Source organism: Choristoneura fumiferana, chromosome 30, assembly GCF_025370935.1.
Source record: "Choristoneura fumiferana chromosome 30, NRCan_CFum_1, whole genome shotgun sequence".
Lineage (NCBI taxonomy): Eukaryota > Metazoa > Arthropoda > Insecta > Lepidoptera > Tortricidae > Choristoneura > Choristoneura fumiferana.
This window is the reverse complement of record NC_133501.1, coordinates 6,123,292-6,135,759: the sequence shown is the minus strand read 5'-3', so window position 1 is coordinate 6,135,759 and position 12,468 is coordinate 6,123,292. Positions and strand designations below refer to the sequence as shown.

The following is a 12,468-nucleotide window of genomic DNA, read 5'->3' as shown; positions in this document are numbered from 1 at the left end:
ACATTTTACCCGACCGTGGGGAGGCAAAGTGGGTTATTTGACAAGTTAAACTGTAATCAACATGTATTTTATTTATTTGTAGTTATTTATTTTAGTTTATTTTGAAAAATGACTGCCAAATGATGGTCTTTCCGAAAGAGCTGGTAGTTTAAAAAAATGACATATATTATGATAATTAATATATTTATGTTTATATTTATACATTCATAATCGTATTCGTATTTTCGTACATTTATTTATTCATATTAAAACTAAAACTCAACTCAATACTGCTATATAAGACACTGCTCTTTCTGTTGTGTTTCACTTCTCTCTTGCAAGTTATTTTTACGTTTATGTTTTGTGATTGTCATATGGATTCACTGAAAATCAGCGTCGTTGCACTATCTGCGACGACACATGCTGAGTGGACTCCTTTTAGAGACCACAGTTAACACTGTAATAGGCATTAACATACTTACCTACTATTATATTAAGTAATTTCTGTAAAAATGTTGTTGCATTGTGTGTTTCTAATAAATCTTTCATTCATTCATTCATTCAGCCATTCATAATGAATAAACGATTTGAACTTTAATTTAAATAGGTATTCGGATCCAAACTAATATACCTACATGGTGGATGAGCACGGGGACCTTCTCGGAAACAGGTGGTAGTGTTGCTTAAACTGAACAACTTTCTCCAAGGAACATAAGTCGAAAGACGTTTATAGTAAGTCCGTCAGCTAACCAATACATGTTGTATGAGATAGTTTGTTTTTTTTTTCGTTCAACGACCTATGTTCTTGGAGAAAGTTTCTCAGTTTAAGCAACACCTACCTGTTTAAGGAATTATCTTCGTTTGCTTCCACCCTGTATGTGTATAAACGTGAAAGTAATTCTGTCTGTCCGTCTGTTACATGCTTAAACCACTGAACTGATTTAAATTAAATGTATTATGAAGAAATTATGAGACTGTGTAATAGTTTTCCTGGATTTCATAGTTTTTTTTGAAGTCACAAGCAAAGCTAGTAGATTGTATAACATCTCCAATTCATTGAATTTTTGACGATGGAAGCTTTTTTATGTAGCTACTATAGCTGTTGCCCGTTACTCTCGTCTTCGTGGAATTCGTTTATCGCTATCCCGCGGGAACTAAGTATGCAATTTTCCGGGATAAATAACTATCCTATGTCCTTCTCCGGGACTTGAGTGTTGAACAGATTTAGATGAAATTCGGTATACAGATGGTTTAAACCAAATGTATCCCGAATTATGTAAGTAAATGAACAAACAAAGAAAGAAAAACAGACTGACAAACATTCGCATTTATGATTGGTTTTTTGGAGTCTTTTGTATTTTTTATTTCAACTCCAAATTTGTTACTTTTACGGGTATCCCGTGAAACCATATCGAAAATACAAACTGAGATATGGATGCACAGAAAAACCGGAAAAAGAGACCAGCACTGGGAATCAAACCCAGGTCCTCAGCAATCCGTGCTGCGTGCTATATCCCCTACACCACCGCTGGACAGGAATCTAGACACGAATTTTTCCTATGCATACATATCTCAGATATAGATGTCGCTAGTGCTGCTACTTAAGTAGCATAGTAGAAATAAGCAACCTAAGATAAGATATGTATGGATAGGAAAAATTCGTGTCTAGATTCCTGTCCAGCAGTGACCTGGGTTCGATTCCCAGCGCTGGTCTCTTTTTCTGGTTTTTCTGTGCATCCATGTCTCAGTTTGTATTTTCGATATTCGCAATTATATTAGCTGGGATTATCGTGATCGGTTGATCTCATTTGCCAATATGTTAAGAGTTGGATTTTAATCTGGCCTATTGAACTTCACTTAAGTCCCTCATTTGCGAACTTTACTACACACATATTTTTACGAAACTCTTCTAAATGTGGGACTATGGGAGCAACATTAATCCTTTGCATCCTTCACCGTCAGCAACGCTAAAGCCTTAAGCAGCGTCTCCACTAGAGACGTGCGAAGAAGCGTACCGAGAAATTTGTTCAATGAAAAATTCATTGAAGTGCTGGGGTTGTCATAATTGTCATATATTAGTACATTAGTGTCTTAAGGGCGGTAAATAAGGAATTACGAACGAGAGTCTATTAGAAGCCCGAAGTCGAAGACTGAGGGCTTTAATGAGTCGATGTTCGTAATTCTGTGGGAACTGGCGCTGCCAAGAGCGCAATCAGCGGTATCGGTAATTTAAAAAAAAAAGTTTTTCTTTTACAAATATACAATTTTACTCGCAAATGTGATGAAAAACATTGCATGTCGCACGGGCGGTACTAGAATTACGAACATCGACTCATTAAAGCCCTCAGTCTTCGACTTCGGGCTTCTAATAGACTCTCGTTCGTAATTCCTTATTTACCGCCCTTAAGACACAATGTACTATTACAATCGATTTTATAGTCCCTGGTCTGATCAAGAATCAATAGAAATGCTTCATTTACCTATCCTCGCTCCGCTGAGCTGTTTCCACTAGAGCTGCGCTAAGCGAGGATAGATAAATGAAGCGTTGCTATTGGTTCATGACAAACAAATACCTTGCAACGCATCCTCGCAAATCTCTGATGGAAACACAGCCTAATGGCTTATCGTGGAATCACTCTTGCGTAAGATAGGGGCGGAGTAATTAAAATTAATTAATATTAAGAAGCGCTTCAAGCTGAGATTTGAGCTTACGGAGCTGGTGAGGAGTGGCAGGAGTTTGAGGATTTAGGGGATTAATAAAGCGAGAAGATCTTACTTATAAATAATATGTTTTGCAGGTGGTAGGACCTTGTGCAAGGTCCGCCCGGATTGCTACCACCATCTTGCTCGCTAATCCTGCCGTGAAGCAGCAATGCTTGCATTGTTGTGTTTCGGCGTGGAAAGTAAGACAGCCGGTGAAATTACTGGCACTTGAGGTATCACATCTTAGGCCTCTGGGTTGGCAACGCATCTGCAATATCCCTGGTGTTGCAGATGTTTATGGGCGGTGGTGATCTCTTACCATCAGGAGACCCACTTGCTCGTTTTCCATCCAGTCGAATAATTTATATAAATTTATTATTATGTAAAAATGGGTTTGAAGCCGTGGTGGCCGAATGGTTTGACCTATGGCTTCTCAAGCAGAGGATCGTGGGTTCAAACCCCGACTCGCACCTCTGAGTTTTTCGTAATCCATGCACGAAAGTACATTTGAAATTTACCACGAGCATTTACTGTGAAGTAAGCCGTGGTGGCCTAGTGGTTTGACCTATCGCTCTCAAGCAGAGGGTCGTGGGTTCGAACCCGGCTCGCACCTCTGAGTTTTTCGGGAATTCATGTGCGGAATTACATTTGAAATTTACCACGAGCTTTGCGGTGAAGGAAAACATCGTGAGGAAACCTGCACAAACCTGCGAAGCGATTCAATGGTGCGTGTGAAGTTCCCAATCCGCACTGGGCCCGCGTGGGAACTATGGCCCAAGCCCTCTTGTTCTGAGAGGAGGCCTGTGCCCATCAGTGGGACGTATATAGGCTGGGATGATTTACTGTGAAGGAAAACATCGTGACGAAACCTATATAACCTGCGAAGGAATCCAATGCAGTGTGTGAAGTTCTCAATCCGCGTAGGGCCCGCGTGGGAACTACGGGCCAAGCCCTCTCACACTGAGAGGAGGCCTGTGCCCAACAGTGGGCTGATGGTTTGGATGGTGTATACACTGATAATCCTAATAATAATTATTATAAATGCGAGTATGAAGAACGCTTTTGCGAAATGTGAAAGACATTTTTAGTCAGACTGAATTTAGCCAAAACCTTGGCATTATAATAAATAAATGCCAAGGAGGAGGTAATAATGCCGGTGATCGAACCCGGGACCTCAAGCTTCGTAGTCAAATTCTCTAACCACTTGGCCATCCGGTCAATGCGAAAGTTTGTATGTGTGTGTATAGAATGGAAAACGTTTTTGCAAAATGTGAAAGACATATTTCAGACAAAGACTGAATTTAGCCAAAACCTTGGCATTGTGTAAGTCTAGAGCCTAAAGCTATTAGTTTCAAATAGACAGGCTTTTAGTGCTCGTCTGGTCTAGATGGAGACTAGTGCATTAGTTGGATCGATGAATTGGAGTTAGTGTTCAGTAAAGGCTGACCAGAATTATAAAAAAACCTCGCCATATTGCGGAAAACCAATAGAACTAATTTCTTGCACTGGCAACACTAAATTCAAATGTCATCTGTCTGTATATTGCTGTCAAAGTTTAACGTTGTTTGCGCGTGGTATTTTAGTGTTATTTTGTGTTTTTGTGCGTTAAAATGCCGAAGATAGATATCATAGCCTCGAAAGGAAAATAATTCACAATGCAAAAAAAGTATTTGTCATAGAAAAAGTCTAAAGGAATGATAAAATATATAAAATATTCCTTATTATAAAATAACATCTCTGACACCGTTGTCAATAGGACTGATAGGTACCGTATAGTAAGTGTAAAGAATGTTGCAATATAAAACGTAGAAGTGCTGCCCTCGCGTCAGGTTTTTTATATTCCTGGTCAGCCTTTAAATGTTGAAATTCTGATTATCTCATTTAAAGAGTAAACACGTCATGAACGGTTAAGGAGTCGAAACTTAAGATTAATCTAAACGTAAATAAATATAGCAGTCATATTAAATACACAGATATATAGGTATTATATACTGATGAAGGTGATGATGACGACAGTGGCGATGTTGATATTGATGATATTAAAGTTACTAGAGTTTAACCGCGGCTTCGCACGCGTAAGCAATTCAGTTCCGGGATTTTATAAATTTTCCCTGGGAATTCCCAAACTTTATATCGTGGTCTTCATTGACGTTGTACTAAAAACGACTGTACAAAATTTCATGACTCTAAATCACTCCCTTATATGACCTCCTCCCCCCGATTCCCTCGCCCGTAAACATAAATTTCCTTCTTGCTCTAGCACATACCAGTCTTATAAATGTATTATTTAAGTTTATAAAAATTAACAAACTATGTTTGTAGGTAGTTTAACAAAATTTATGTTTGTGTTGTTTATTTTAGGTTCTCATCCGAGTACTGAACGCCGAAGCTACCGTACAACGGCCAACCGATAGTGTCTTTTCAATCTCGACATTGGCGGAATCATCGATAGTATCGATGGAGCTATATTTTTTCTAAAAATTGAATTGAAATATGACTCTAAATCCAGCGGTTGATATTTCAAGATTTTATCCCTATCCCGGGAATACCGGGATAAAAAACCTATGTGTTATTCCAGATGACCAGCTATCTACAAATTTCATCCAAATTCGTCCAGCCGTAAGCGTGAAGGAGTAACAAACATACACACACACAAACTTTCGCATTTATAATATTAGTAGGAAGTAGGATGATGTTGTCAAAAATAAAACTACATCTGTTTCTAAACAGTTTACTGAATGTCCCTCAAGCCAGCACCATCCTTCCTTTCTTGTCGACGATGCCAACGCGCTGCATCCAGCCGATGAACGCCCGGTTGTTCTGCACTTCAGCTTTCTTGTTGCCGACACAGTCCGCAAGAGGACGCCGTTGCCACACTGCAACAAAACAACTGCTACTAAACGAAATCGAAATTAGAATACGTCCTACTTTATATTATAAATGCGAAAGTTTGTGTGTGTATGTTTGTTACTGGACGCATTTGGATGAAATTTGGTACGTGGATAGCTGGACATCTGGAATATCACATAGGCTACTTTTTATCTCGACATTCCCACTGGATAGGGATAAATTCTTGAAATTTCAACCGCTGGGTTTTGAGTCATGTCATGAAATTTTGTACAGTTGTTCTACCTCAATGTACCATTAGCCAAATAAGTGGTCTATAAATTTATAAACAAGTTGTATTATGAATACGTCGCTAAAGTCGAACTTTCAAGTTGACAGACACGTCTATTGTCATTATTGTTTTATGGCATGCAAACGATTATCAACTTTAGGGTGGTAGACCACATATTTGGCTGATGGTACAAACCTCAATGAAGATCATAATATAAGTTTTGGGATTTCCCAGGGGAATTTTGTAAAATCCCGGGGTTTCCATTCTAACTACTAAATCGAATAGTTTACGCGTGCGAAGCCGCGGGTAAACAGTAGTTTTTATATAAGAGAAGGCAAAAGAGCATGAAGGTCACCTGATGGGAAGCAATCACCGCTTCCCATGGACACCTGCCAACACGAGGGATGTCACAGGTGTGTTGCCGGCCTGAGAGACTGATATGCTCGTTTTTTAAAGATCCCTGACGATAAAAGCGAAGCTGATGATACTGGTAATGATCACTATGGTGATGATAATGTTAGAAATGATGTTACCTGAGCCAGTGCTGCAGGAGTGCAGATCCAGCTGGCAATGATTCAGGAACACGCGCGCCTGCTGGCTCAGGGCGGCTGTGATGGTGATGGCGCACTCCGGCGTGTAGTCGTCAGGACAGTGCACGGGGCAGGGGTGCGAGCACGGGGAGCCATCCACACCTGTGGACAGGGCCCTGCGGGATGCAAGGGGGAAGTTAATGTCTACAGGCCTGAAACTACGTGAAGCTCACTCATCCCACTAATATAATAAATTTTGTAAGTCTGTTTGTTTGTTACCTCATCACTCATCACGTCTAAGCCACTGAACTGATTTAGATGAAATTCGGTATACAGGTAGTTTGAATCCCGGGGAAGGACTTAGAATAGTTTTTATCACGGAAAATTGCATAGTTCCCGCGGGATAGAGATAAACGAATTCTACTCAGGCAGAGTCACAAGCAACAGGTTATTATTGCAATAAACAGGATAACTCACGACTTTAAGCTAGTTAAGCTCGACATGTTCGGGCTAATTTATAAACCCTTCATCACTGCGCGCCACTTTGCACAACCAGAGCGAGTAGAGTGGTGGCGCGCAGTGCACGTTTTGCAGCAACCGCCTTAGTGTGTACTCCGAGACGAATCAGCCTGAACGAAACCTGTCAATCTTAATTCGATTAAAGACGTGAGTTATCCGGTATTTTCACTACGTCTTCAGGCTTTGGTATTTCAACAAGCTTTTCAACTACTAAATGATCGATGTTCTGAGTGAATACTCAAGTTTATCAGCACCTTAAGAGCATTCACACGGCCAACAAATGGGTCGAAATTCTTCTCGTTGTCTTTATTTCTAACCACTGTCACGAAATTGTCTGTCTTCTAACTCACAAATAAAAAAATGTGGTGCCGTTGTTCGTCCTTTCGGTATAACACTATGTCCCACACAAAAAATCTACTCCATCACTTTTTTCGGGACTAAAGCACGACGACAAGAATTTTGACCCAAACAACCTTCTCGACGCCATCATCCTCCTGGTCTCCCTGGGCGGTTCCTCCTCCCGTCTCCCAGTGGCAGCCGGGGACGGGGGTCGCGGGAGGAACGTGGGCGGGTCCGGGCGGCGCGGGTAGTGGCTGCCGACGGTAGCGCACTTCTCGCGAGGGGCTACGGTATACCCTGGGGGAAGAAGTCATTTTAGTCTAGTCTAGTATTAACATTTAGGACTCAAATATTTAAGACAACCGCGCAGTCTAAGAAAGAAAGAAAGAAATAAATTTATTCACAACACAGCAATAGACAACACTTCACAAGACACAACAATATTATTAAGTACGACAGCATAGATTGGTAGTAAGATATGTGTCATTGCGGTTGTAAATGGGACACTGGCTCAGCACCTCAAATATCGGCCTTGGAGCAGACGTATGAATGGCAGATGGATATGGAGGCCAAATCTTTGGTGTGTGAGCTGCGCCATAGACTGGGACGACCGCCGACTCCAGGTGGTACCTGGTTCAGCAAATAGCGCTGGCCATACAGCAGGGAAATGCTTCTGGGGTTATGGGCACTTTTGAGCCGAGTTACCCGGCGCGGGTGCGACGCGGAATGGTGGTTTTTAGTTTTAAGTTTATTTAGTTTTTTTCATTTAATTTGATTTTGTATCGTTTTCGTTATTTTTTTATTTGAATTGAAATTTGACTTGGGTATAAAATAACCGCCCAGTAATCGCCCATAATAATATGAAACAGTAAGAAATTAATCACTCGGGGAAAATGTTTTCGGCGAAAAATTGGAGAACCATCGAATATGTGTAAATAAATGTTTATATCTCACTCGCTCTTTCTATTTAATCAGATATTTCATAAGATTTTAGAGTACCTAAAATTACTTGTATCGTAATCAGCCCCTGTATTGGTACATTAAAACTTACTGTTGTACTCATAACTGAAGCCACAATTGACCTTCCTGAAGTAACAGTCGTTTAGGAAGAGCCGGTATCTTGGCTTCTTCTGCTCCAGCCTGACCCCGCAGACCGCGGCCAGCGTGTGGTCGCAGTTCAGGTTCCTGCAGTCCAGAGGTGCTGCTGCTTCTTTGACCTCCTTGAGGTTTATTTTAGCCTGTGAACATGCTAGTATCGTTTTACTGAAACAGTGGCTCAGGATTATCTAGGATAGATCAGAAACGCATTATAGAAGCCAATATCGTTACTGACAGTACCCGGCGGTAAAGATTGCACATCGGTCTTCGGAAAAAGACAATTGGCTGTTCACGATGATTTCCGAACACTGGCGACCGTCCATCAAACATCGTATTTATTAAGTGACGTTTTATATCAAATAAATACTGCACCTTTATGGAATTAATTAGTTTACGTCAAATTAATGTAAACTTCGGATAACTATAGAGAGCTGCTGCAACTGGTTGCAACTACTAGAAAAAGGATAGTTCCCTCTTTTTCCTAAAGATGCCATCGTACAACTTAAGGTTTTGGGGGTTTCAACAACTCTTTATTATACATATTATATTTTCATCTAAATGCGTCCATAGTAGTCCATACTCTATTGCACCTGTACAACGACTGACAAACGTCACATAAGTAGAGTGTGACAACGCTCTACGAAGCCGAAATTAGCCGAGTCTCTTTCCAAAGACCGATGTGCAATCTTTATGGCCAGGTACTGTACAGTCAACGTCATAAATAAGTGATCATTTCTGTACCTTGTCGCTTTCAGTCGTTACACAATTTCGTATGGCTTTTCAAACATGACGTTAAAGTGACAAGGTACAAAAGTGATCACTTATTTATGACGTTGACTGTACATACAGCCCTTACTTTTATATATATGACATGCATATACATTTTTAATACGGTTAGGCTGCTTCCATTAAAATATTATAATGTTTGGTTTACTCACCTCTTCTTCTTTCTTGATATTCTGTTCCATATTTTCGTTGTTTTTGCCCGATATGAAGAGTATGCCTTCATTTGGAGATTCTAGAACATGTTCAAACAGAACTATAAATATGAAGTCGTCATCATCATTCCAGCTACACCCACGTCCCACTGCTGGGCACAACAATCCTCTCAGAACGAGAGGGCTTGGGTGTACTTTCAATTTTTGTATTTGATTTTAGGGTGAAGAGCACGAATCATTCATCTAGATCTGTTATTTTGTGGTTAAACAATTTTTTTTTATTTGTCTGGATGGCAAGCGAGCAAGTGGGTCTCCTGATGGTAAGAGATCACCACCGCCCATAAACATCTGCAACACCAGATTCAGATGCGTTGCCAACCTAAAGGCCTAAGATGGGATACCTCAAGTGCCAGTAATTTCACCGGCTGTCTGCTTCACGGCAGGATTAGCGAGCAAGATGGTGGTAGCAATCCGGGCGGACCTTGCACAAGGTCCTACCACCTGCAAAACAATGATTTCACGTTACTTGTTTAACTTCAACAAACTACAACTAAAACATATTAAACAATCCAAAAAAGAAATACTGGAGCCGAGGATCGAACCCGGGTCTTCATTAATCCGGTATGTTGCTACCATGTACAGACACTAGCACCAATATCTGACACAACACAGCGTGCATACCTGATGCGACTCTAGGTATTTAGAAAGAAGAAAAAAAGAAAGAAGATATTTATTCACATTGACAAAGACACAAACACACCAAAATAAAAAATAAAAATGAAACAACACAAAAAAATACAAAAATGAAAATACACGCGGTGTGTGTGTCCCCGCGAAAGTGAAACGGCCGCTGACTCAGCATTATAGTGAGGCTTTAGACGCCTGCAGCGCTGATTTTCCGTCAGAACCGTCTGACTTACGGAACGATGCACAAATATCCTACTTATCCTACTTATCGACGCACACTGTCTGTTTGTATCGGAGTAAACGAGAGCCCACTGTCGCTGTAACTGAGCAGCCGGGTTTTAGATGATCATCCCAGCCTATATACGTCCCACTGCTGGGCACAGGCCTCCTCTCAGAACAAGAGGGCTTGGGCCATAGTTCCCACGCGGGTGCAGTGCGGATTGGGAACTTCACACGCACCATTGAATTGCTTCGCAGGTTTGTGCAGGTTTCCTCACGATGTTTTCCTTCACCGCAAAGCTAAATTTCAAATGTAATTCCGCACATGAATTTCGAAAAACTCAGAGATGCGAGCCGGGGTTTGAACCCACGACCCTCTGTTTGAGAGGCGATAGGTCAAACCACTAGGCCACCACGGCTTTTTCAATAAATAAATATTGAAATAAAAAAAGTATGGATTATTTATGAAATATGACTCGTTAGCGGTTTAGGTATGAATATGATCACTTCATGTTTTTAATTGCAGACTCATATGTCTAAAAAATAAAGACATAGAACCGTTTAAAGATGATTTTAAGACCAATCTTTCCATTTTTTTTTATCGAGCCGATTTTGTCCAATTATGTATCGAGTCCGTCCACGGTCTTTGAAATATGATGAATATTAAATTTTTTTTTTGATGCGCTAGAACAAATAGTTTTTCTTAAAAAACTTCAACAAAATTAGGTCTTGTCAGCCTCTTAAATATTATAAATGCGAAAGTTTGTGACGACTACCTACTATCTTACTACCTATCTATACTATCCTACTTAATTGCACTTGACTTGCACTTCAATCCTTCTATGGAACTCTCTTCCCCTAGATGTGAGGAAAGCTAAATCTCTTCCTATTTTCAAAAATTTCGTCAAAGCTCACTTCTTGACACTGCCTTCTTAGCTCTGTCCTCAGTCTTTCTGTGTTTATCTATTTTATTTCCTAATTTCTTATCCTTTTTCTCCCATTGCGGCCTTATTGTTAATTTATATTGCTGTTTTATGTTAGTGGTTTATGTATTGTATAGTATTGCATGTTTGTATTTATACAGTTGTTTCATTTGTATTTATTTTAATGTTATTGATTTTTTGTTTGTTTTTATTTTCTGTTTCTGTTTCCGCCACCTATTTTTGTAACATATATAATTTCTTGTACCCAAATGGTTGTCTGGAAGAGATCGCTTTTAAGCGATAAGATCGCCTATTGTCTACCGTGAATCTAGGTGTTTATATTATAAGTTTTTTTTACTGCTTTATGGTGTGCAATAAAGAATATTTGTATTGTATTGTATTGTAATAATATTGTTGTGTCTTGTGTAGTGTTGTCTATTGTTGTGTTGTGAATAAATGTATTTCTTTCTTTCTTTATCCTGCTCAATTCACGTATGCCACAGGGCTCCTCACAAGATAAGACACCTTTACCCATCACTCACCAGTCTCCGCCTGCACAACCCTATCGTTGATAATGTCTCCAATGGTATGCTTCTCCATGACATCTTTAACTCTAAACTCTCGCTCCCTCTCTCGGTTGCTCCGTCTCGCGTACTCTCCGCCATCTCGGTTCCCGCTGGGAATGAACACCACTTCCTCGGGACCTTCCGTTGGTTCGTTCTGGACCTAGTCACGAAAGGAAAGCTTGTACAGTCAACGTCATAATAAGTGATCACTTTTGTACCTTGTCAGTTTAACGTCATGTTTGAAAATCCATACGAAATTGTGTAACGACTGAATGCGACAAGGTACAGAAATGATCACTTATTTATGACGTTGCTCACAAGTTTATGAATTTGATTGTACTAGGCAACGAAGTTCCTTCGCGGGTTGTGTGGGTTCCTCACGATGTTTTCCTTCACCGTAAAGCTCTTGGTAAACTTTGGTTGTAACTTCGCACATGAATTTCGAAAAAATCATAGGTGCTAAACCTATACCGGTTACCTTTACGTTACTATGCTCCAAGTAGTCCGAGTCAGTATCACTCATCACCACCACTTTCTCATCGGTACGCTCTGTACCAGTGTCGGTACCACTTTTCGGTACCGGTACCGGGCGTACCGCCTCCGCGTGCCCCTCATACGTCACGACGATGTCTGTGTCGTTGCGTGCGACGTGTGCGCAGCGTGTTCCGGTCACCACGACGAGCAAGATGTACCACATTGTGCGAGTGAGTGGGAGAGAATGGCGCTGGTGGATTGGTATGGTTGGCAGAAAAAAAGACTGCTTTAAAAATATTTTGAACTAGCTGTTGCCCGCGACTCTATCCGCGGCGAATTCGTTTATCGCTATCCCGCGGGAACTGTACATTTTTC

The 12,468-nt window shown here is 40.6% G+C and overlaps 2 protein-coding genes across 3 annotated transcripts in view; one reads left to right on the top strand and one right to left on the bottom strand.

Moving 5' to 3' along the window:
• LOC141444789 (cytotoxic granule associated RNA binding protein TIA1-like) overlaps positions 1-12,468 on the top strand; it is a 289,186-nt gene that overhangs the window by 47,766 nt on the left and 228,952 nt on the right. The gene's annotated exons all lie outside the window — the stretch shown is intronic.
• LOC141444684 (uncharacterized) lies at positions 5,428-12,317 on the bottom strand. Its single transcript, XM_074110269.1, has 7 exons — positions 12,098-12,317; positions 11,596-11,779; positions 9,225-9,304; positions 8,240-8,426; positions 7,323-7,485; positions 6,334-6,506; positions 5,428-5,558 (listed from the first exon to the last, which is right to left on the bottom strand). Exons 1-7 carry the CDS (start codon positions 12,314-12,316, stop codon positions 5,428-5,430), a joined length of 1,137 nt encoding a protein of 378 aa, XP_073966370.1. The 5' UTR covers position 12,317.

Excerpts from the sequence above, each read along its gene's own strand:
- LOC141444684 (XM_074110269.1), bottom strand. The coding sequence starts at position 12,316 with ATGTGGTACATCTTGCTCGTCGTGGTGACCGGAACACGCTGCGCACAC. Across the intron at positions 9,305-11,595 it reads GGTTGTGCAGGCGGAGACTG|AATCTCCAAATGAAGGCATA; the intron begins GTGAGTGATGGG and ends AACATGTTCTAG. Across the intron at positions 8,427-9,224 it reads ATATCAAGAAAGAAGAAGAG|GCTAAAATAAACCTCAAGGA; the intron begins GTGAGTAAACCA and ends GCATGTTCACAG.